Source organism: Triticum urartu, chromosome 7, assembly GCF_003073215.2.
Source record: "Triticum urartu cultivar G1812 chromosome 7, Tu2.1, whole genome shotgun sequence".
Classification (NCBI taxonomy): Eukaryota; Viridiplantae; Streptophyta; class Magnoliopsida; order Poales; family Poaceae; genus Triticum; species Triticum urartu.
The window spans coordinates 102,379,276-102,402,176 of record NC_053028.1 but is presented as its reverse complement, the minus strand read 5'-3'; the positions used below and the strand labels follow the sequence as shown (position 1 = coordinate 102,402,176).

The following is a 22,901-nucleotide window of genomic DNA, read 5'->3' as shown; positions in this document are numbered from 1 at the left end:
ATGTTTATTATTCATGCTAGAATTGTATTAACCGGAAACTTGATACATGTGTGGATACATAGACAAAACACTGTGTCCCTAATAAGCCTCTACTAGACTATCTCGTTAATCAAAGATGGTTAAGTTTCCTAACCATACACATGTGTTGTCATTTGATAAACGGGATCACATCATTAGGAGAATGATGTGATGGACAAGACCCATCCGTTAGCTTAGCATATTGATCGTTCAGTTTTATTGCTATTGCTTTCTTCATGTCAAATACATATTCCTTCTACTATGAGATTATGCAACTCCCGGATACCGAAGGAATGCCTTATGTGCTATCAAATGTCACAACGTAACTGGGTGATTATAAAGATGCTCTACAGGTATCTCCAAAGGTGTTTATTGGGTTAGCATAGATCGAGATTAGGATTTGTCACTCTGAGTATCGGAGAGGTGTCTCTGGGCCCTCTCGGTAATGCACATCATAATAAGCCTTGCAAGCAATGTGACTAATGAGTTAGTTACGGGATGATGCATTATGGAACGAGTAAAGAGACTTGCCGGTAATGAGATTGAACTAGGTATGGAGATACCGACGATTGAATCTCGGGCAAGTAACATACCGATGATAAAAGGAATAACGTATGTTGTCATTACGGTACGACCGATAAATATCTTCGTAGAATATGTGGGAACCAATATGAGCATCCAGGTTCCGCTATTGTTTATTGCCCGGAGAGGTTTCTCGGTCATGTCTACATAGTTCTCGAACCCGTAGGGTCCGCACGCTTAACGTTCAATGACGATTTGTATTATGAGTTATACGTTTTGGTGACCGAAGATTGTTCGGAGTTCCGGATGATATCACGGACATGACGAGGAGTCTTCAAATGGTCGAGAGGTAAAGATTTATATATTTGACGATAGTATTCGAACACCAGAAGTGTTTCATAATGTATCGGATACGTATCGGAGTACCGGGGGGTCACCGGAACCCCCCGGGGGAAGATATGGGCCACATGGGCCATAGGAGGGACGCAGGCCAGCCCACAAGGGGTAGCGCCCCCCACCCCCTCCAAGGGAGGAGTCAGAATTGGACTAGGGGAGGGGGCGGCACCCCCCTTTCCTTCTCCTTCTCCCTCTCCTTCCCCTTTCCCCCTCCGATAAAAGGAAGGGGGGCGAATTAGACTAGGAGCCCAAGTGGGACTCCTCCCACTTGGGGCGCTCCTAGGCCGGCCTCCTCCCCTCTCCTTCCTTTATATACGGGGGCGGGGGGCGCCTCTAACACACATCAATTGTTCAAGCCGTGTGCGGCAGCCCCTCCATCGTTTACTCCTCCAGTCATATTGTAGGAGTGCTTAGACGAAGACCTACGCGGATCACTTCACCATCACCGTCACCAAGCCATCGTGCTGACGAAACTCTCCCTCGGCACTTTGCTGGATCAAGAGTTCGAGGGACGTCATCGAGCTGAACGTGTACAGAACTCGAAGGTCCCGTACGTTCGTTGCTTGATCGGTTGAATCGAGAAAATGTTCGACTACATCAACCGCGTTAAACTAACGCTTCCGCTTTCGATCCACGAGGTTACGTGGACACACTCTCTCCTTTTTGTTGCTATGCATCTCTTAAATAGATCTTGCGTGATCGTAGGAATTTTTTTTAATTGGATGCAACGTTCTCCAACAATAATAATATGGAGATAGAAAAGAGTACCAAATCAGTTGTTTATTTCCGTTTATTGTGGAGTTGATTCACTCCTCTCAACCTCTTGAGTCACTCGAGTTGAAACCCAGGGTGTAGACCCTTCCATTGCCGACAACGTTGAAAAATATCTTTTCATCCTCTATTGCTGCGACATGAAATGAATTGACACCAAAATGCTTTAGTTTCAAATGAATTAACATTAACACATAGATATACAGGATATAACATACTCATTGACTGGATACTTGGTTCAAATTTCTACTACAATTAGAATTAGGGGAATTGGAAAATACTCACTCCGTTTAAAAAAACTGGTCCCTTAAATGGATGTATCTAGCATCAAGTTAGTGCTAGATACATCCATTTGAAAGCTAGGTTTGGGACAAGTTTTTTCGAATGGAGAAGTAGTTGGTTCAGGTTTCAATCAATTAAACAAAGAAACAAAAGACACTAAACATCGTTTGGTCTCATAGAATTACCCAGCCGAGAGCGGACAGTGGCCGGAGTCCTACAAGTAGTAGCCGGGGAGTCGGACAGTGAATAGATTCGGGCAGTGGCCGGAGTAGACTGGTGGCGTTGCACGGATAGACTGCTAGAAGGAGCAGGGGACAGCCTCACCGGCCGGCTGGGGAACTTGGGGGACCGGCCGCCTGGGTGGGGGCGGAGACGAACGGCAGGGATCGGAGAGTGGCAGGAGCGTGGGGGGCGGGTGCAGTCGCCGGCGGCTGGCGTCGTGGCGCACTTTTTTCCGCCCGACTCGCGTGCATGAATGCGAACTTGCTTTTTTTTTTTTTTTTTTTTTTTTTGCTGATAGGTCTTCTGTCGCTCTCGCTGGCTCCTCCCTCGCGTGGCTGAAGCTGGACGCCTTGCGGACTGGGCCTTGGCTATGTTGTGGGTTAGGCCCCGGGCCCATATGAAAAACATGGCATACCTAATAGCTAAAAAAAGCCACGCCCCGGGCCTGGGCCCTGGGAGCCTGGGGTGTAGATCCGCCCCTGTGTGTGATGCATAGTTGGCCACTAGCATTGATCCGATCCATGGCACAGATCAAAAGAGCACAACCTTTTGGAGGAAAATTCACATATGGTTCCATGAACACAAGCATTTCGTGCCCTATTCCGATGCGGTCATCGACAACTATGAATGGAAGTCCCTCAACCAACTATGGTGCACCATCCAAGAGGCAATGCCCAAGTATTGCGGGCACTTGACGCATCTTATCGCACGGTGGCCTAGCGGTGCACAAATCACCGAGCAAATAAGTTGATCATTAGTCGAATATCTTGGCGAAGAAGGAGGTGGCATGCGTGAAGCGCTTGGGCATCAAGGGGGAGAGGTTCAAATTATTGATGGAGGTGATGGATAAGAAGCTCAAGTTCGAAGAGAGGAGGACCATGATCGAAGATAGGAAGACCGCGCTCGAGGAAGAGAAGTTGAAGATCGCCGCCAATGCAGAGGACGCTAAGACCTTGAATGTGGACTCTCAAGATGCTGACACAAGAATCGCCATGCAATCTGTCCGTTACCAGATGTTGCAACGGCAGAAAGATCAGTTAGCGGTGGCGGATAATGAGGACGCGGCGGAGGAATACGTTGACGCGGATGTGGAGGTAGAGGCTGCCTACGCGGAGGCGGTGACACCTCCTTGATCGGGGAGCAGACGGCTCGGATTGCCAGTCCGACAAGGCAGAAATGCACGGATTGTCAGACTGATATTCTTTTGGATTCAGCCATGTAAAAACTAAGCATATTTGCCTCTTTTTGGTTGTGATCGGGCATGCTATCCGATGCTGGTGTGATCCACCGTGTTGTGTGGATTTGACTATATTTGAATTCGAATTTACTGACGGGCATATACATGATAGCGTTGGATGGTGGCCTTCCGCATCTGTGTCCGCGAACGGATGCGGAAGGAAATTTATAGGTCACCACTGGAGATGCACTAAGGTTTGCAACTTTCATTATCTTATCGTTTTCTCATCTATTAATGAAACCGCATCATCCTCCACTAACAAGGAAAGCTAGCAGCGCCTCTTTTTTATATTATTATTATTCACTTTTCATAATTGTCTCACCTTTGAGGGGAAAAAGTCCGTTTGATGTTGTTGATTTCTTTCCGAACAAGATAAGGACTTCGAAAGAACGGAAATTACTGTATCACAAATTAGTGGTTGTCTATATGTTCACCATAGTTCAGAATAATAAATCTAGAGCAGTTTTAGCATGCTTCCTCTTTTTACATGAGAGGTAAGAGTATGTAGTAGATCTGAATCGTTGATAACATTAATTAGTGGTCGGATTAACTCTGATCTTCTTACCTCATATGTAAAAAAAAGGATAAGAGGGAGTATGTTAAAATTTGCCTAAATCTAAGTTGCAGAAAATCACTGTTCTTTTTGTTAGCCAATAAGCATTTCGTGTCCAACTTAAGTGTATTTGAGTATGAACAAAGATGTCAATTAATTCAACATACAACTCTGAATTCTTTCTGACCTGGTTGTTCAATCATACTATCAAACTTACAAGTACTTGTGTGCAAAGCACAAACCTGTTTCTTGAAATTGACAGCACTGTGCTATGACAACATGTTTCTTGATTTTGTTCAGAAGTTCTGCATGCACCTGCTGCTATGTTGAGGCTTTTCAAATGCATGTTGCAATCAAGTACCTGTCGTATAGTTTGAGCTTCAGATTACAGGTTGACCTTCAGACCTTCCACGACGGATTCACCTTCCACTCATGTAACTTTTTGTACGTCAACGTGGTTGCTGGCTTCTGTGAAATGTAAATGTCATCCAGCCTGCCTTGTCAACGCCCGGCCTAATGAAATTCTCTTGCGTGCCGTTTCGGTTTCCAGTTTTTGCTCCACGAGTATTACGTTTTTGAAATTATTGGTGAGAATGATTTCAGAAACTTTGCAGTGGTGATTTTCTCGAAATCTTCTAAAACTATGTGGTCATGTCTACTTTATGGGCATGAGACGAGAGATGACATACTTTGTTGATATGAGACGAGAGATGACATAATAATATATTAGTGTGGGTATTATTGTCGATGTCAAAGATAAAACACTTACGTGCTAGTGTTAGGTTCGTGGATAGCTCACGGAAGAGGCTACTAGGTAGCTATCTAGGGACAACAAAAGTAGTTGCTGCGAGCAAAGATTTTTATCCCATCATCAATCATTTGGTAAGTTCAGCTAGTACCATTTTGTTATCATGAATACACGTCTACTCACATTACTTATCCATCCTTGTGTCATGCAAATGTACTCTCACCTAGCTCCATTTTTTTTTTGTCTTCTTCTCATAGATCGGCTATGCAACCCATGAGCAAAGATTTTTATGGACGACAAATCATCTCCCGAGTTAACATGAATCATAAAGTTTTCTAGGGTGCATACGTAGTACTATACAAAGTACTTGTAGCTAGCTCCCTACACCTGTCGTGTGCCTCCGTGTCATCTACGTAGCCTTCTACTCCAGCTAGCTACTCTAGTTGAAGAGAAATTTAGCTACTCACCTGATGATCTATGTTATCCCTTGACGTACTTTCACCTACCACTCTAGCTCCTAAGTAGTAGGCGATTAGGCCGCCTCTCGTTGATTTTCACCGCGCGTGCCGTGCTGGCGTGCTAGGCTGCTGGCCATGAGCTGATCAGACGGCCGACACGTGCCGAGGCCCAAGGCCTTCCAGTTCCTCCCCCACACGCGACAGCTAGCCAGTTGTCTACCTCTAGCCGCCGATCTGTCGTTGCTTTGCTTTCCATTCTCACGAGATCACGTCACGCCACTGACTCTCTGTGCGCCTTTCGGTTGCTCGTTTCCCATGCACGTCGCCGTCGCAGCGGACAACGGGACAAGACAAGGCTCCCCAACCGCACCCACCGCCGCGGCCGCGGCTCGCCACATCACACCGCAACACAACACACACGCCGCCTCTCTGCGTGTGTGGGAGAGAGAGACAATTAATGTACGAGCTAGCAATATACAATGGGGGATGAGATGATGGAAGTGTGCTGGCCGACGTGCCGTGGATTAGCGGTGTACGACTAATTGTGCAAAGTATTGACGCGAAACACTGCATGTGGCAGTTGTTTATCTCCGCTGATGGCACGCGTGCTCGGAATTAGCTACGGCTTAATCCCACCCAGATTGCAGATCGGTCCTGCGTACTCGGCCTCCGATCCACGTGCGACAGATCTATGTGCATGCTAATGACAATGTACTTCCGTGTGGTTTCTGGTCGATGTTGCACTGAACGGATAGCCAACACACCTGGCGACGATGGATGGGAGCAACAAGTTGAAGCCGGCCGCAGCAATTCATGTCCCAGGACACACACACGCACCGCACGCAACATACTCCTACTCCCTCCGTCCGAAAATACTTGTCATCAAAATGAATAAAAGGGGACGTACCTAGATGTATTTTAGTTCTAGATACACCCCTTTTTGTCCATTTTGATGACAAGTTTTCGGACGGAGGGAGTATTATTTTATTGACACACAATCTTCTCTGTACATTTAGTTAGCATGACTACATATAGTAATATGATCCAAATATTAATATACAAATTTTTTTGTTTATAGAATTCTAATGTGTGTCATAAAAATATTTGAACAAATTTAAACCAACTTATGTTATCTTTTATTATTATACATTAACACATATTCCACAGGACCCATAAAATTAATTTAAAAATATTAGGAAAAAAAGAGAACTAAACCTCAAACCTTTACAGAATAAGTTGTGCCACTTATATGCATTACATATGTTGTGAGAAGCACCTACGACGCATCCACATTAGGGCAAATTATGCTCTCATATATGAAAATTGCTTCTCCATCTCGCCGAGCCTTTTATCAAGTCACTATATCCAGTTTTGATTTTCATGTTACACTGCTTGGGCAACTGTAACCTTTTCATCCTACCCTTATGAAGATACTCATGTGAGCTCTAATAGTTGACAGTAAGTTAGGGAGGAGTGTGAAGTAACGGGTAACACGACCTCAAGTAAAACCTTTTTATAGTGTTTTAAGAGCTTATCATATTTGTGATAATATATTGTGTAATTTTTTTATACGATCTTCACATATGGTCCGTCGATGCGTATGCCTCGCAGGAGAGATTATTCTGAATCAACCGTAAACTATTTTTCAAATTCATAAGCTCATGTTTGGACCGATACAAAAAACTTTTGTACCAAACATACATACCTTTTATGCATATAATTTATTTATTGACACACAATCTTAATTACTATGTTCTCTATTTTTAGTTATATTACATATGTAATATCAAAATTATTAATATATAGTATTTTTGTATAGAATTCTAATGTCTATCATAAAAAATAAAACAAGTTTTTCTAGGATTTAGTTTTTTTAATTAACACATAAAAATTGATGAGAAAATATGAGGAAAGTTATAGAAACAAAATCGCAAAATTCCATAGACTAATTTATGACACTTGTATGCCTTAGTCTGTATATATCGTGCCAGGCGCCCATGTATGTGTGTGTTTTGGGCATGTTTTAATATCCTTGCAAATCTTTGTAGAAGTTTTTACAATCTAACAAATATCTTGATAAAGGCTCTTAGTGTATTATTAAGTACTCCCTCCATTCCTAAATATAAGTCTTTTTAGAGATTCCACAATATGGACTACCACTAGTAGAAAACAGGGCTTTGGTTTGGGCCTGGCCAGCCCATTAGTCCTGGTTCAGCCACGAACCCGGACCCATGGGGGCATGGGTCCCGGTTCGTGAGCCCAGGGGGGCGGCCGGGGCCTCGTGGGCATTGGTCCCGGTTCGTCTGGACCCATTTGTCCCGGTTCCTGGCATGAACCGGGACCAATGGGCCTCGCTCCTGGCCCACATACATTGGTCCCGGTTCATGGCTCGAACCGGGACAGAAGGGGAAGCTTTAGACCCGGTTCCAGCCACGAACCGGGACAAATGAGTTGCCTATATATACCCCATCGCCGCAGCAGAGCACTCCAAAGTGCTCTGTTTTTTCTGCCCGGCGAGGGGAGGGTATTTGGGTGCTCTAGCTCACCTCCTTTGCACATGAGGTGTTCGATGAAATGTCCGAGCCACACTAGTTAAGCTTTCTCCTCTCGAAGCTCGACCTCCAAGCTCCATTTTCCCCGAGATTTGCATAGGTTTAGCGGTCTATCACGTCCCGTCCCCGTCTTCACCGCCGTCGATCGCTCGCGCCGATCTCGTCACCGGCATCACCGTGGTGAGCCTCTTGTTCTTATCTTCTTTCTGAAAGAAAAGAATTCTTACTTTAGATAGATACTTGTCTAATTTTCTTACTTTTATTATTGCTTGTTATTATATAGTGCGATGGTTTTGGTATCCGCCCCCGTCGGCCCTCGTCCTATCTATGATTCAGATGTGGTATATATTCTCTTTTTATAACTGTTTGGTTCATTTATTGTTTATGACAATTATGCCGACCGATGTGACATAGATTTTATTTATGTAGGAGGTAGTTGAACCGGAAATTCCAACCGACCCTATTGCCGAGAGGTTAAATTTAGTTGAAGAAGAAAACAACTAATTGAAGGAAAAAATAAAAAAAATTGAGGAGGAGAAGATGATATTGGAGTTGCATGTTGCGGATGTCGTCGATGATCACAAGATCAAGATGGATGCAATGCGGTTGAATATTAGAAAGATTAGAAAATATGTCATTCGTACCGAGGCTTGGTATCATTATGCTGTTGGATCAATTGTTACCTTCGTTGTGATTATGATCGCATTTATTGTTGCGTTGAAAGGTTTTACATAGTTTCAATGTATGTTTTAACTAGATGCTCTGGAGAGCTATATGTTGTTCAATGAGAACTATGTATGTACTTTGTTTTTAATGTGATGATGAACTTCTATTAATTTGGTCACTTATATATCCATGTGAATCTGTAATGGTTTTTGACACACACAATTATATATAATGCACGCAATGCATCCAGTTTTTTCCGTAACCCTCTCAACTTTTTAGCACATGCTATATGGGTGAAATGATGATACCATGCCAACTTTTAACCTTTTCAGAGTTCATCTGTAGTGCTTTTCAATTTCAGGGTCATTTAGCTCAAAAAAATCAGTAAATGCATGAAAAATAACAAATAAAGTTAGAAAGGGTTGAAAATTAATGATGTGGCTTTGAATGGTGCATTTTGAACACACAAAAAGTCTGGAGTTCAAATAAGTTCAAAAAATGAAATCCCTTTGTAACAGATGAGTTTTCGTCCGAAACCCTGATACTTCGAAAGAGATTGTCCATTTTGTACACGAAGTGCATCCATTTTTTCCCGTAACCCTCTCAACTTTTTAGCACATGCTATGTGGGTGAAATGATGATACCATGCCAACTTTCAACCTTCTCAGAGTTCATTTGTAGTGCTTTTCAATTTTAGGGTCATTTAGCTCAAAAAAAATCGGTAAATGCATGAAAAATAACAAATAAAGTCACAAAGGGTTGAAAAATGATGATGTGGCTTTGGATGGTGCATTTTGAACACACAAAAAGTCTGGAGTTCAAATAAGTTCAAAAAATGAAATCCCTTTGTCGTAACCCTCTCAACTAATAGCAAAAATAATGAACTTAAAATAATCAATTAAAATATTATGTTATGATCAACTAAAACAAAACTATAATATTCTTCAATAGCAAAAACAATCACCTAAAAAGTTTTTATAAAACTCTAATAGCAAAAGGAATCAACTAAAAAGCTTTTATAAACCTCTAGTATTTTTTAAACTAAAATTATATAAAATTTATGCAACTAAAAGCATGAAAGAATTATCAAAACATGAAAAGAAGAAAGAATTATCATAAAGAATTTTTTTATAGAAATTTTAGTAGCAAAAAGAATTTTCATAAAGAATTTTTTTGATAGAAACTAAAATAACAAAATCCGTTTTTGAATATAATGATAAAACAGAGTAATATTAAATAGCAGGACAAAGAATCACTCAAAATACATTTTTATAGTGAAGTTATTCACAAACTAGTGATTCACACAAATTTCAAAGAATTCAAATTTAAACTATTCAAATTTGGAAACTAATGGCACTAACAAAATATTTATAATTATTCTGACCTAAAAGCAAAAAAGAATAAAAAATAAAGCAAAAATCAAAAGAACATAAATAATTCAAAAACAAAAAAAATACGGGAAAAAAATAAAAAATGCCACCTACTGGGCCACACGGCCTGCATATGACTAGAAACCCATCTCTACATGGGCCAGGATGCAGGCCCGCAGGCCCAATAGGCCCAACATGGCAGTGACAAGGGTAGGTAAGTACTGCCTGCATATTAGACAGGAGCTCAGCACGTGAGCCACAACACAGCTTATAAACAGGTGCTGAGCTCTCTCAACTAGCGAGGGGGGACTAAACTCCCACCACACCACCGTTGTGCCACCCTTTCGTCCCGATTGGTGGGACGAACCGGTATGAATACCCCCGTGGTCCCCGTTGGTGGGACGAACCGGTACGAATACCCCCCTTTGGTCCCGGTTGAAACAAGACCTTTGGTCCTGGTTGGTGGCACGAATCGGGACCAAAGGGGGGTATTGGTCCCGGTTGGTGCTATGAACCGGGACCAAAGGTGTGACTATATAAGCCAACACTTAAAAAAATTGCCCAATTGCTCCCATTCTCCCCCGACGCCGCCAGGCCGCTCCTCGTCGCCGACGCCGCGCCCTGCCCCAACGCCGTCCGACGCCGCCCGCCGCCCGTCCTCCGCCCCGACGCCGTCGGGCGCCACCCAACTTCGCCGACGCCGCGCCCTACCCCGACGCCGTCCGCCGCCGCCCGTCCTCCGCCTCGACGCCGCCCAACTTTGCCACTGCCGACGCCCTCGACGCCAACTGCCCCGACGCCAGCGCCACTCCCCGCGCCCCTGCGCGCGCCTGCCCCGACGCCGCCCGCCGTGCCCCGCCACCCCCTGTGAGCACCTGCCTCGCGCCCCTGCCCTGCCTCGCTCCCGCACCCCTGCCCTGCCTCGTGCACCTGCGCCCCTGCCCTGCCCCCCGCCGCCGCCATGCTCCTCTGCCCGGCCGGCCCCTAAATTTCCTTTTTTTTTGATATATATATATATATATGCTATTTGTTTAGATGTTTTTAGATGTTCTTATATGCTGTTTCAGATGTTTTTAGTTGTTCATAAAAAATTAGATGTAGGTATGTATGTGTGAGGGGTCATATATGTATTTTTTTTAGATTTATTTTTTAGATGTTCTTATATGTTGTTTTTAGATGTTTTTTTGTATGTATGCATGTATGTATGAGGGATCGTATATGTATTTTTTAGATGTATTTTTGTATGTATGTATGTATGTATGAGGGATCATAGATGTATTTTTCAGAATTTTCTATCATGCATAGACCGATTTTAGACCATGGGAGCACCCCCCTATCGTTGCAACAGTGCTAAGTGATATTAAGAAGGAAGAAGAAGAAAAGGAAGGAGAGGAAAAAGGAAAAAAAGAAGAGGAAGAAGGAGAAGAAGAGGAGAGGAAGAAGAGGAGAAATAAATAAGAAGAGAAAAAAGAAAAAAAAGAGGAGAAGAAGAAGAAGTTCCTTTCTTCTCATCCTCTTTTTTTTCTTTTTTTCTTCGATCTTCCCCTCTATTCCTTTCTTCCTCTCCTCTTTTTTTCTTCTTCATCTTCTTTTTTTTTTTTCGGGTATGTCGTTGTCGATATACCCCCTCCCCGATAACTTCAACATGAGGGGGTCGATATACCCCCTCCCCGATAACTTCGACATGAGGGGGGGAGGGGGTCGACGAGGGTTCGAGGGGGCGAGGGTTGGGAACTAGCTATGGTAGAGGGTTGAGGGTCGCCGAGGGTTCGAGGGTCGTCGAGGGGCCGAGGGGTCGAGAGGTTGCCTAGCTAGTGTCAAAGTATTGAAGAAATCCATGGCTTTTGCATATGAACCCTTGAAGCATTGCCAAGGCCACCCAAATTTACCAAGTTAAAAGAGCGTTGTCGTTGAGTCCACCCCGAACCCTTGAAGTGTTGCCAAGGCCACCCCAAACCCTAGAGAAGCATCGAGGCCACTAATATGATTCCTTGTTGTGATTAGGTAGCTAGGTCTACGTTTGCCACTAATATATCCACCTGCTGTCATGTTTGTATAATAATTGCCATGTTGTAATATTTGTAGAAACAATGGAGCACGGACGAGACGAGGCAGCAGAATAGGTGTTGGGGGACATAATCTTAGCCGGAGGTGATGTCATGTCGTATCTTAACGACAATGATGGTCTGGAAGGACAGGGTGAAGAAGCAGGCTACGGTGATCGAACAATGGAGGAGGAAAGACATGATTATGATGGCTCCGGTGACCGAATGCCGGTGCAAGAGGGAGACCGTGATGACGGCTCCGGTGACCGAATAGAGTCAAAGTCAAGCCAGGTATATATATATATATAAAGCCTGTGCTGACTAGCTAATTGACGCATTCATTGTTTTGGTATGTACACATATTAACTCTCATCTTTCTTCTTTTTTCTAGCCCTCTGGATCAAGCACAACTTCGGTAAAGAAACGAGGCCCGAAGAAAAAGTTGCGCCGGGATGAAAGGTTCACGATCAAAGCAATCGCGCGCGATGGCCAACCGATTGAACCCATCCGGACAAAGGAAGCATTTGCTGCTCGGTGCGGGGTTCTTGTTAGGGACAAGATCCCGATCAGCATCCACCAATGGTTGAAGCCTAAGAGGGAAGACCCTGAGGTCTCTTATGTCAACGATATGTAGAAAGATGATCTTTGGACCGCGCTGAAGGCAAATTTCACCCTACCGCCAGAGGAGGATCCAGAGAAGCCAGTTAAAGAGCAATTGATCAAGTCTCATGCTCTTAAGAAGATGGCAAAACTATTCAGGAGGTGGAAGAATGAGCTGAAAACAACGTTTGTCGACAAAGAAGAGACACCAGAATTCACCGGCCGGTATGAGAAGATCAGAGATCAATGGGATGCATTTGTGGCCCACAAGACATCGGAGAAGAGTAAGCAGATGTCAGCGAGAAACAAGATAAATGCTGCGAAGAAGGAGCATCACCATCGGACGGGGTCAGATGGCTACCTCGAAGCCCGGCCATTGTGGGCCAAGGCTGAGAATGACCTGCTTGATAAAGGGGTCGAACCAGAGACATTGAACTGGCCAGACCGTTGCCGGACTTGGTTCTTCGGGGTTGGCGGAAGCTTGGACCCTGTAACAGGGAAGTGCGTTTGGACGAAAGAGCAAATGCGAATACCCGTCACGAAGCTTAAGTACTATATCGCCGCAGTGCAGGACGGGACGTTCGTTCCAGACAGAGAGAATGATAAGCTCACAATGACCCTCGGGAATCCTGAGCACACTGGACGGACACGAGGCACGCCAGGCTCCGTTCTGTGGAAGGCTGAATTTCCGGACGCAGGCGGTTACAAATGCCAGGAGAGGAGAAGAAAGTGGAGCAGACCCAACTACAAGCGCTGCACGCAAGGGTACAAGCAATAGAGGAACGAGAAGCAGTTCGCAGCAAGCGACCTGCCGAAGCTACCCCCGAAACTACCCCGCCATCTCAGCGGAGAAGCAGCGTGGCTTCCACCGAGCTGCTTTAGCTGGAGCCTGTCTTCACGGCTCCTGCTAGCTACCCCGTGGATGCTATCACGGAGTCTCAACATTTCCACCTTATGACGCAATGGCAGAACTTCAAAGTCAAGGCAGCTGTCGGCTCTGTTCGACCTCCTGAACCCGATGCAACTTTTCACTGTCGTCCAATTCCAGAAGGATATGCTAGGGTGACGGTGGACGAAATAACGGAGGGATTTGAGGACCTCGAGCTTGACCACCCTACCAGTGAAGGGGAGACTCGGCTGGGTTCTGCTCTGAAGACTCCATGCCTATGGCGGAAGGAGCTCATCAACCTTCCAAACTGGACACCTCCGCCTCCTCATCCTCCGACAAGTCAGGGCACTCCGCCTCCTCCTCCTCCTCCTCCTCCTCTGGCGAGTCAGGGCACTCCGCCTCCTCCTCCGGCGAGTGGTCAGGGCACTCTGGCTCCTTCTCCTGCGCGTGGCGGCACTCCGCCTCCTTCTCCGCCTGCGCTGGCGCACCCGAGCAGCCAGCCTCCTCCTTCTCCGCCTCGTCAGCAAGGGCGGAAGAGACCCGCCGCCACTCCGGCTGCTTCGGCGCGTCGTACTCGTTCTCCTCCGCCTCGTAAGCAAGCAAAGAAGACATCCGCAGCCGCTCCGCCTGTTCCGGCATCTAGAAGTACAGTCAGAGGCGGGAGGCAATTCAGATTCGGTCCATCTCTAAGGCCTCTAGAGAAGTTACCATACGAGAGGTCCGTGGAGGAAACCAAGGAGATCGTGGAAGCCGAAGTGAGGGACTTCTTTGAAGCGGTGAAAGCAAAGAAACATCCACCTCCGGAGGAGAAGGTAGATCCGGTGAAAGCAAAGTGCACACTCGATGCCCTGAAGAAACCACCACCGTCTCCGCCGAAAACCAACTATGAGCACATTATTGGAAAGTCATTTATCAGTGATCGAAGGTTAGCAGAACGACGAGCTAGGAAAAAAATTGCCCAGCTCGGCGAACAAGCGAACCAATCGTGCCCCCCGCTCAAGGTGTCTAGCGATATCGTCGCTAATGATCCGAGGATGCTGCCCGGTTATACCAATCTTGGAGATTACCTGCCCGATGATGCAAATTTTGATATAATGGAGGTGGACAAACACAAATACCAGTACGGGAAGCCTCTCGTCAGAGATGGAACTACTCTGACAACGATGATGCGAAGATTCCATGATTGGTACATGAAAACATGCAGCGAGTCTGGGGGGAAGAATACTTTGACGCTGAGAGTTAAAGAGGAGCACAACCTCATTGGAATTAAACTGTTGTCTATTCCATTTGAGGAGTTCTTCCGGTGGTTCAATCAAAAGGCCCTTGATAAATTAACGGTCACTTGCTACTGTCTGTAAGTACTACTTCTGTCATTAAGTCTCTCTATATATAGCTCAGCTCTTTCATTGCATGTATATATAATTATCCTCACTATATTATGCAGATTGAAGATCGTCGAATGCAGAAAAGCAAAAATCTATGATATTGGGTTCATTAACACAAATCTCATAGATGAATATATGGTTAAATTTGATGCCAAGGAAACCGAGGCCAACTTGCTCAAATCATTGGTAATAAATCAAAACAAAGATAAAATACTCTTTCCTTACAACTTGAAGTGAGTGTTACTGTCTTGTGCATATTCCGTTTCCCTTATTACCCGAGGTTATAGTAATGTAATTGATGAGTTATGCATGCGTGCGCAGCTTCCACTATATTCTCCTGGAGATTAAGCTTGAGTAGGGACTAGTAACCGTCTTAGACTCGAGACGAAAATCTCCCGAGATCTATGCGGACATGACTAAAATGCTCGATAAGTAAGTTCAATCGATCATTATCGCACCATATCGGCAACTTTTTGTTCATTTCCTGATATCAAGTAACTGTTTTCTTTGTCTCGCGGGGTTTGTAAAGTATTCACCGCACAATCTCCGGGACTGCCGAGGGAGCTGCGATGGACATACCCAAAAGTAAGTATTATTAGCTAGCTGGTTCCGCGCATCTCGATTCCGTTGATTCTAGCTACTTTCATCAATGCCATTTATAGTGCTTCATTATCAGTTTGATTAACCTCTATTTCTCGTAAAGTGCTTGTGGCAGGAACAAGGAATGATTACTGTGGATACTACGTTTGCGAGTTCATCTACAACGTGACTTACAAAAAAACCTGGGGCTACTCTAAAAGACAATTTGATGTGCGTAAGCAATAATATTCACAAGTTCATTATATTACCATCATTTGTGTTAAGTTTCATTCATATATATGTATTGACCCCCTTCTTCAAATTAGATGTGGCATATGCGGGATGAACTCCTACCACAAGATCGCATCGAAGCAATTCAAGAGGAATTGACGGGATTTTTTCTTGACCACGTCATCAATAAAGACGGTGAATACCATCTGGAAGCTGAGTTCATATATAATTAGGGGATTATATTGTAAGAGATCTTAATATTATATATATGTAGCCTGTAGCGCCGGATTGATATACGAAAACTTGTTGTTCGACCAATCTCTCGGAGAAGGAGAGGTCGATATCACTTCTCTCTGTATGAATATGTTCATGACGAACTTATGTACTTAATGGTTTCCTTCATTTGCTTACTAGCTAGCGTGTCGAGGGCCTCTCTATACGTATAGTACGTAGCATCGACCAAGCACGGAGATAAGAGATGACTCTTCTCTCTATTAATTAATTAGCTACCTAACACAATATGTGAAACCCCTAAAATTAACCATACAAAACCCCCCAAAACCCCCAACCCCCCCCCCCTTTAAAAAAACAAAACCCTAGCCCTGAAATACTGACGCGTGGTAGCTTATTGGTCCCGGTTGGTGTCACCAACCGGGACAAAAGGCCCCCCTGTCAGGGCAAGCCGCAGCGGCCACGTGGAGCCCCATCTGTCCCGGTTGGTGTAATAACCGGGACTAAAGGTGTAGGTCTTTAGTACCGATCCTTTAGTCCCGGTTCCTCAACCGGGACAAATGGGCCTTACGAACCGGGACAAATGGCCTTTTTTCTACTAGTACATGCGAAGCAAAAATAAGTGAATCTACACTCTAAAACATGTCTATATACATCCATATATAGTCCATATTGAAATCTCTAGAAAGACTTATATTTAGGAACAGAGGGAGTATAACAAATTGAAAAAGCTCAGACCATGAAGATGTTTACGATGATTTTGTCATTAAATCATTGACTTATTTGTTTTATATATTTGTCTTCAAATGAAAAGGGTCGCCCTCCCTATATATTTTCCCAAGGCAATTTAGGATTTGTGCAAGATTACTTCATGGGCAAGTGCAACTCTTTCGTTTACTCTTATCCACATATTATCCTGAGATCTAGTAGTTTTTTAGCGTAATCCAAGATCTGGTAGTTGGCAGTATGTTAGGGACGAGAGTGAAGTAATCATTGAAACGAGTTGCGCCCATATATTACCGTAGAGCTTCAAAAGCATCTCTTATTCTCGTTGCACTATCCATTTAGAGACACGTCCTTAGGGAAGCATTGTCAAGTATCTCTCTTAAATTGGAGTTCATATCGTGTCAGAATAAAATGAGTTACTATTTCTATGTCAATTTAAGAATAGTTATTCTCGGTCAACAATAAATAACAGTATTAAGTTGAGATATTTTCAGCCCTTTATATTTGACAAAAATCCACATTACAACCCTTAACTTCCCATTCAATTTAGAATTCAACCCTCCACTTCAAAATCGATTGTTCCATACCCTTAACTTTCCAATCGGTTCAGGAATCAATCCCCAGCTTGATTTTGACTGGTTTTGATTGTGTTTACTGCCGACTAGGCAACCCATGTCAGCTTTTGACTATCGAATCAGCTTGGTGGAGGACGCATTGGCAGCACTTCTTGTGGAGGACGCACGGTGACGAGAAAAGAAGGGCTGTTCCTATGGGCTTCCCCTCCATGGGTCGGTTTCTCGGGTTGTAGCGTTTCTATGGATGTATGGAGTCAATTTGGGGGTCTCTAGATGGTCCATGGACCTGGTTGTAATATGTGTTACCTCTAGTGTTCTCTGTACTGCCAATATTAATGAATAGATTGAAAATTTCTCTCACAAAAGAAATAAAATTGGGGGTCTCTGGGTGCGGGGGAGCAGCAGCATGCAGCAGGCAGTGACACCGGGCATCTTGTGTCGCCATTCTCCGCTTCGTGTGCCACCTACCAATAATTTGTATCGCCATTGTTCAAATCCGATAATTTGTATCACCTTTGTTCAAAATAGAAGACATTTTGAATATTTCAGTATGGGCTACATACATATTAAAATGGATGAACGAACACATAAAACGCGGCTATATACATCTAACTCAAAAAAATAAAAATAGAAAATCTTATGATTCAGAACGAAGGGAATGATTTATCCTATCAACTTAAAAATAGTTATTTCTTAGTCGTCTAAAAGAAAGACAAAACCGCAAAACAAAATAACAATAGAACCAAAATCCTTTCAGGTGTTGCTATAGTGCTTTTTGTGAACAATAACCTGGACCTGACGACAACAATACGTGTTCTCAACTAGCACAACTTGCCATGGATAACCACTTTTAATAAACCTGCAAGATGTTTTAGTCTCGTGTGGTTTCACATATGAACTCATCTTTGACGAACAACTTGACGCGTACTTTGACTAATACCATTTCTTGGATAAACAAAACTAGCAGGGGCTTGACTTGCTTCACCAAAGCAAGTTGTACACGCACACGCACGTCCACACTCCCACCCCGAGTCAAACATTTGGCGTTTTGGCGCCAAATCCAGGCGCACGCGGCCTGGTTAAGTTAGGCAGCCACCTTCTCCCCCGCGCGCCTCGTCTGCAGCTCCAGCTGCTTCCTCCAAGCTCTCCCGCTCCCCATAAAACCACGGCATTGTAGCAGACGTAGCTATCAGATGCTCGCCGGTGCACTGTGCACGTCCACCTCATCCTCGCGGCCACCACCCACGTCCTGTCGGCCCCAATGGCCAAGTTGCTCGCCATCCCAATCATCGTCATCCTCCATGTCGCCCTCATCGTGCCGATCGCTGTCCCCGCCGCCGCCGCCGCCATGCCACAGGCACCAGGAGCAGCAGCGCCAGTACTGGCCGACGACCGGTCCGCGCTCCTCGATTTCCTCTCCGGCGTCTCGGCCGACCCCGGCGTCGCCCTCGCCGACTGGGGCCGCTCGCCGCGGTTCTGCAACTGGACTGGCGTCGCGTGTGACCACAGGCGGCGCGTCACCCAGCTGGTTCTCAGCGGCCGCGGGATCCGCGGCGTGCTCTCGCCGGCGCTGGGGCGGCTGTCCTTCATCTCGGTTCTTGATTTGTCCAGCAACGCGTTCGCGGGTGGGATCCCGGAGGAGATTGCCGCGCTGTCGAGGCTGACGCAGCTGAGCCTGACGAACAACCTGCTCGAGGGCGCGATCCCCGCCGGCATCGGGCTCCTCCGGGAGCTCTACTACCTCGACCTCAGCGGCAACCGGCTCTCCGGCGGCATCCCGGACACGCTCTTCTGTAACTGCTCTGCGCTGCAGTACATGGACCTCGCCAACAACTCCCTTGCCGGGGACATCCCGTACTCCGGCGAATGCCGCCTCCCCAGCCTCCGTTACCTCCTCCTCTGGTCCAATGAACTCTCTGGCCCGATCCCGACGGCGCTGTCCAACTCCGCCATTCTCGAGTGGGTCGACTTCGAGTCCAACTACCTGGCCGGCGAGCTGCCACCGCAGGTGTTCGACAGGTTGCCGCGGCTCCAGTACCTCTACCTCTCCTACAACAACCTCTCCAGCCACGACGGGAACACCAACCTCGACCCTTTCTTCCACTCCCTCAGCAACTGCACTCGCCTCCAGGAGCTCGAGCTCGCCGGGAACGGCCTCGGGGGCAGGTTGCCGTCGTTCATCGGCGAGCTCTCGCGCAGCTTCCGGCAGATCCACCTCGAGGACAACGCCATCTCGGGATCCATCCCGCCCAACATCTCCGGCCTCGTCAACCTCACGTACCTCAACCTCTCCAATAACCTCATCAACGGCTCCATCCCGCCGGACTTATCGCGCATGCGGCGGCTCGAGCAGCTGTACCTCTCCAACAACCTCCTCTCCGGCGAGATCCCCCAGTCCATCGGTGAGCTCCCGCACCTCGGCCTCCTCGACCTCTCCGGCAACCGCCTCGCCGGCGCCATCCCAGACACGTTCTCCAACCTCACGCAGCTCAGGAGGCTGATGCTGCACCACAACCGACTTGCCGGTGCCATTCCGCCGAGCCTCGGCGACTGCGACAACCTCGAAATCCTCGACCTCTCCTACAATGGCCTCCAGGGCGAGATCCCAGCGCACGTCGCCGCCATGAGCAACCTCAAGCTGTACCTGAACCTCTCCAACAACCACCTGGAGGGCTCTCTCCCTCTCGGGCTCAGCAAGATGGACATGATCCTCGCGCTCGACCTGTCGTCCAACGAGCTCGCCGGCACGATCCCGTCGCAGCTCGGCGGCTGCGTCGCGCTCGAGTACCTCAACGTCTCCGGCAACGCGCTGCGGGGCGCGCTCCCGGAGGCCATCGCGGCGCTGCCGTTCCTGGAGGCCATCGACGTGTCGCGGAACGAGCTCTCGGGTGCCCTGCCAGAGACCCTGCAGGTGTCCACGTCGCTCCAGGAAGCGGACTTCTCGTACAACAACTTCTCCGGCGTGGTGCCCCACGCCGGCGTGCTAGCGAATCTGTCCGCGGCGGCGTTCCGAGGCAACCCCGGCCTCTGCGTTGCCGGGCATATCCCCGGCATTGCGACGTGCGGCGCGAGACGTGCCGATCACCGGCGAGCGGTGGTCCCCGCCGCGTTCGGCATCGTCGCGGCCGTGTGCATGATGCTCTTCGCGGCCGGGTGCCGGTCGATGGCGACGGCGAGATCAAGGCGGCGCTCGACGTGGCGCGTGGACATCGAGCAGCAGGCGGCGGAGAGGGAGCACCCGAGGATATCCTACAGGGAGCTCTCCGATGCCACGGGTGGCTTCGCAGAGTCTCGCCTGATCGGCGCCGGGCGGTTCGGGCGAGTCTACGAGGGGACGCTCCGCGGCGGCGCGCGCGTGGCCGTGAAGGTGCTCGCGGACCCGAAGGGCGGCGGCGAGGTGTCCGTCAGCTTCAAGCGCGAGTGCGAGGCGCTCCGGCGGACGCGGCACAAGAACCTCATCCGGGTGATCACCACCTGCAGCACGGCCAGCTTCAATGCGCTGGTGCTGCCGCTGATGCCGCACGGCAGCCTCGAGGCGCACCTCTACCCGCACGACGACGACGGCGGCGGCGGCAGCAGCAGCAGACTAGGTTTCGGGCAGCTGGTGAGCATCGCGAGCGACGTGGCCGAGGGGATGGCCTACCTGCACCACTACGCGCCGGTGAGGGTCGTGCACTGCGACCTCAAGCCGAGCAACGTCCTCCTCGACGACGGGATGCGCGCCGTGATCTCCGACTTCGGCATCGCGCGGCTCGTCGCCGGCGCCGAGGCAAGCAGCAGCTCGAGCGACGACTCCGCCGCTCCGTGCAACTCCATCGCCACCGGACTGTTGCAGGGTTCAGTTGGCTACATCGCACCTGGTACGTGACACACACACACAGAGCAATGCTAGACTTACGTAAAGCTAGCATGCATGCTCGATGTGACATTAATTACATTTCACTAATCATGTGATTAACGGCTAATTATTTGGTTCAGAGTACGGATTAGGAGGCCACCCGTCGGCGCGGGGCGACGTGTACAGCTTCGGCGTGCTGATCCTGGAGCTACTCACCGGGAAGCGGCCGACGGACGTGATCTTCGACGAGGGGCTAACGCTGCACGACTGGGTCAGGCGGCACTACCCGCACGACGTCGCCGGCGCCGTCGCCCACGCGCCGTGGCGGCGGGACGGCACGGTGGCCGATATGGCGGTCGTGGAGTTGATGGAGCTCGGGCTGGCGTGCACGCAGCACTCGCCGGCGCTGCGGCCCACCATGGCGGACGTCTGCCACGAGATCACCATGATCAAGGACGGACTGGCCAAGCACGCCGGCGCCGACGACGGTGACCGGTCGTTCTCCACGATCAAGGACTCGCTCTTCTCCAACTCAAGTTAATCAACACCCAGAAACCAATTGAGATGACAAGAATTAGAGCATCTCCAACAGGTGTTGTAGATCCTAAAACCCTCCTCCAAATGTACACGCAATATTTTTTACATCTTCATCTTCAGATGTAAAATACAACACCCCTTGAAGATGTAAAATGGCCGGTCGCACATCAACCGTTTTCATTTTTGTCCCGCCAGCCTTCGCCGCCGGCGATTTTTGGCTGGTAACATTGCCGCCACCGCCCGTCCGTCCATCCCTGACCCCGCTGCGACCCCGCCGGCCATCCCCGCCGCATCGCCGTTGCCGACCGCCGATTTGAGTCCATTCCATTGCACTTCCGCTGCAGTGTCGCTTGCCCTCCGCACCACGCCACCGTTGCTCCGCTGCTGGTTCCACTGCTGCTTGTCTGCCGCCCACCTCAAAATCGATCGAATTGGCCACTTGTCCGCCGTCAAATCGCCGTCGCGCTGCCGCATGATATGAGCTCCCCCCGCTGCCGCCGGATTCGAGACGCACACCCGCCGCCACGCCCCCGTCGCTTTCCCGCTGCCAAACTTGACTTTCTCGCGCCGCACGGCCATCGCTCCGCCGCCTCGCCGTGACTAATCCGTCGCTCGATTCACAGTCACGCCGCCAACCATTCGAGCTCCCGCCGTTGCATTCGACTTTCCAGCTCTTGTCGCTTGGCCGCCGGCGCACCTGTTGCCGCTGCTCCGTCCGCCAGCACTCCTCTCGGCTCTTGGCGCTCGGTCGCTGGCGCTCATACCGACTAGTTTTATATTATTAAATACATCATCTATTGAAGTTGGACTTTTACATCATCCATATACATCATTTGTTGGAGTTTCCTCTTTTTTGGAGAGTAAAATGCATTTTTTGGTATTTAAAATTTACATCTCCTGATTTTACATCTCCAAATTTGCATTGAAGATGCTCTTAGAGCATCTCCAACATGCGCTCTATCTTAGCCGCGCGCTGAAAAAAATCGCTTTATTGCACGCAGGGGAGGGGGGCGAAATGGGCGCTCCAGCAGCCGCGCAATAATCGCGCGCGCGGTAAACTTGGTTCAGCGTGCGGAGGAAAACGGCATCGCACGCGGTGTATTTGCAACGCCAACTCCCGTGCGCTGGATAGCGACAATTCACGCGCGAGCAACCAACTGCCGCCCTGACCTCTCCGGTTGCCCCGCGTCGCCGCTGGCGAAATTCCACCGATGGAAGGCCATGCCCACACCCCCCGACCCCTCCCTATTGTGACCCCTTCGCCATAGCCGCCTCCACCGCCGCAAACCCTAGCGCGGGGTTGAGCTTCGGCTTCGCCGCCGGCGCCCCTCCTCCTCTAAGCACAAGTTTCACGCGCGACCTTTTCATGGCGCCACAGACGACCTCGAAGGGTGGCATCCGCCGCCGCCCGCCGTGAAGCCACGGGCCTCCGTCTCCAAGCGACTGAGTGCGGCGGCGGCGACGGCGGCC

At 48.3% G+C, this 22,901-nt stretch overlaps 1 protein-coding gene across 1 annotated transcript; it reads left to right on the top strand.

The window, feature by feature from the left end:
- Positions 1-18,023: 18,023 nt before the first annotated feature.
- Positions 18,024-21,740, top strand: LOC125526031 (putative leucine-rich repeat receptor-like serine/threonine-protein kinase At2g24130). Its single transcript, XM_048691058.1, has 2 exons — positions 18,024-20,916; positions 21,035-21,740. Exons 1-2 carry the CDS (start codon positions 18,318-18,320, stop codon positions 21,433-21,435), a joined length of 3,000 nt encoding a protein of 999 aa, XP_048547015.1. The 5' UTR covers positions 18,024-18,317; the 3' UTR covers positions 21,436-21,740.
- Positions 21,741-22,901: the final 1,161 nt, after the last annotated feature.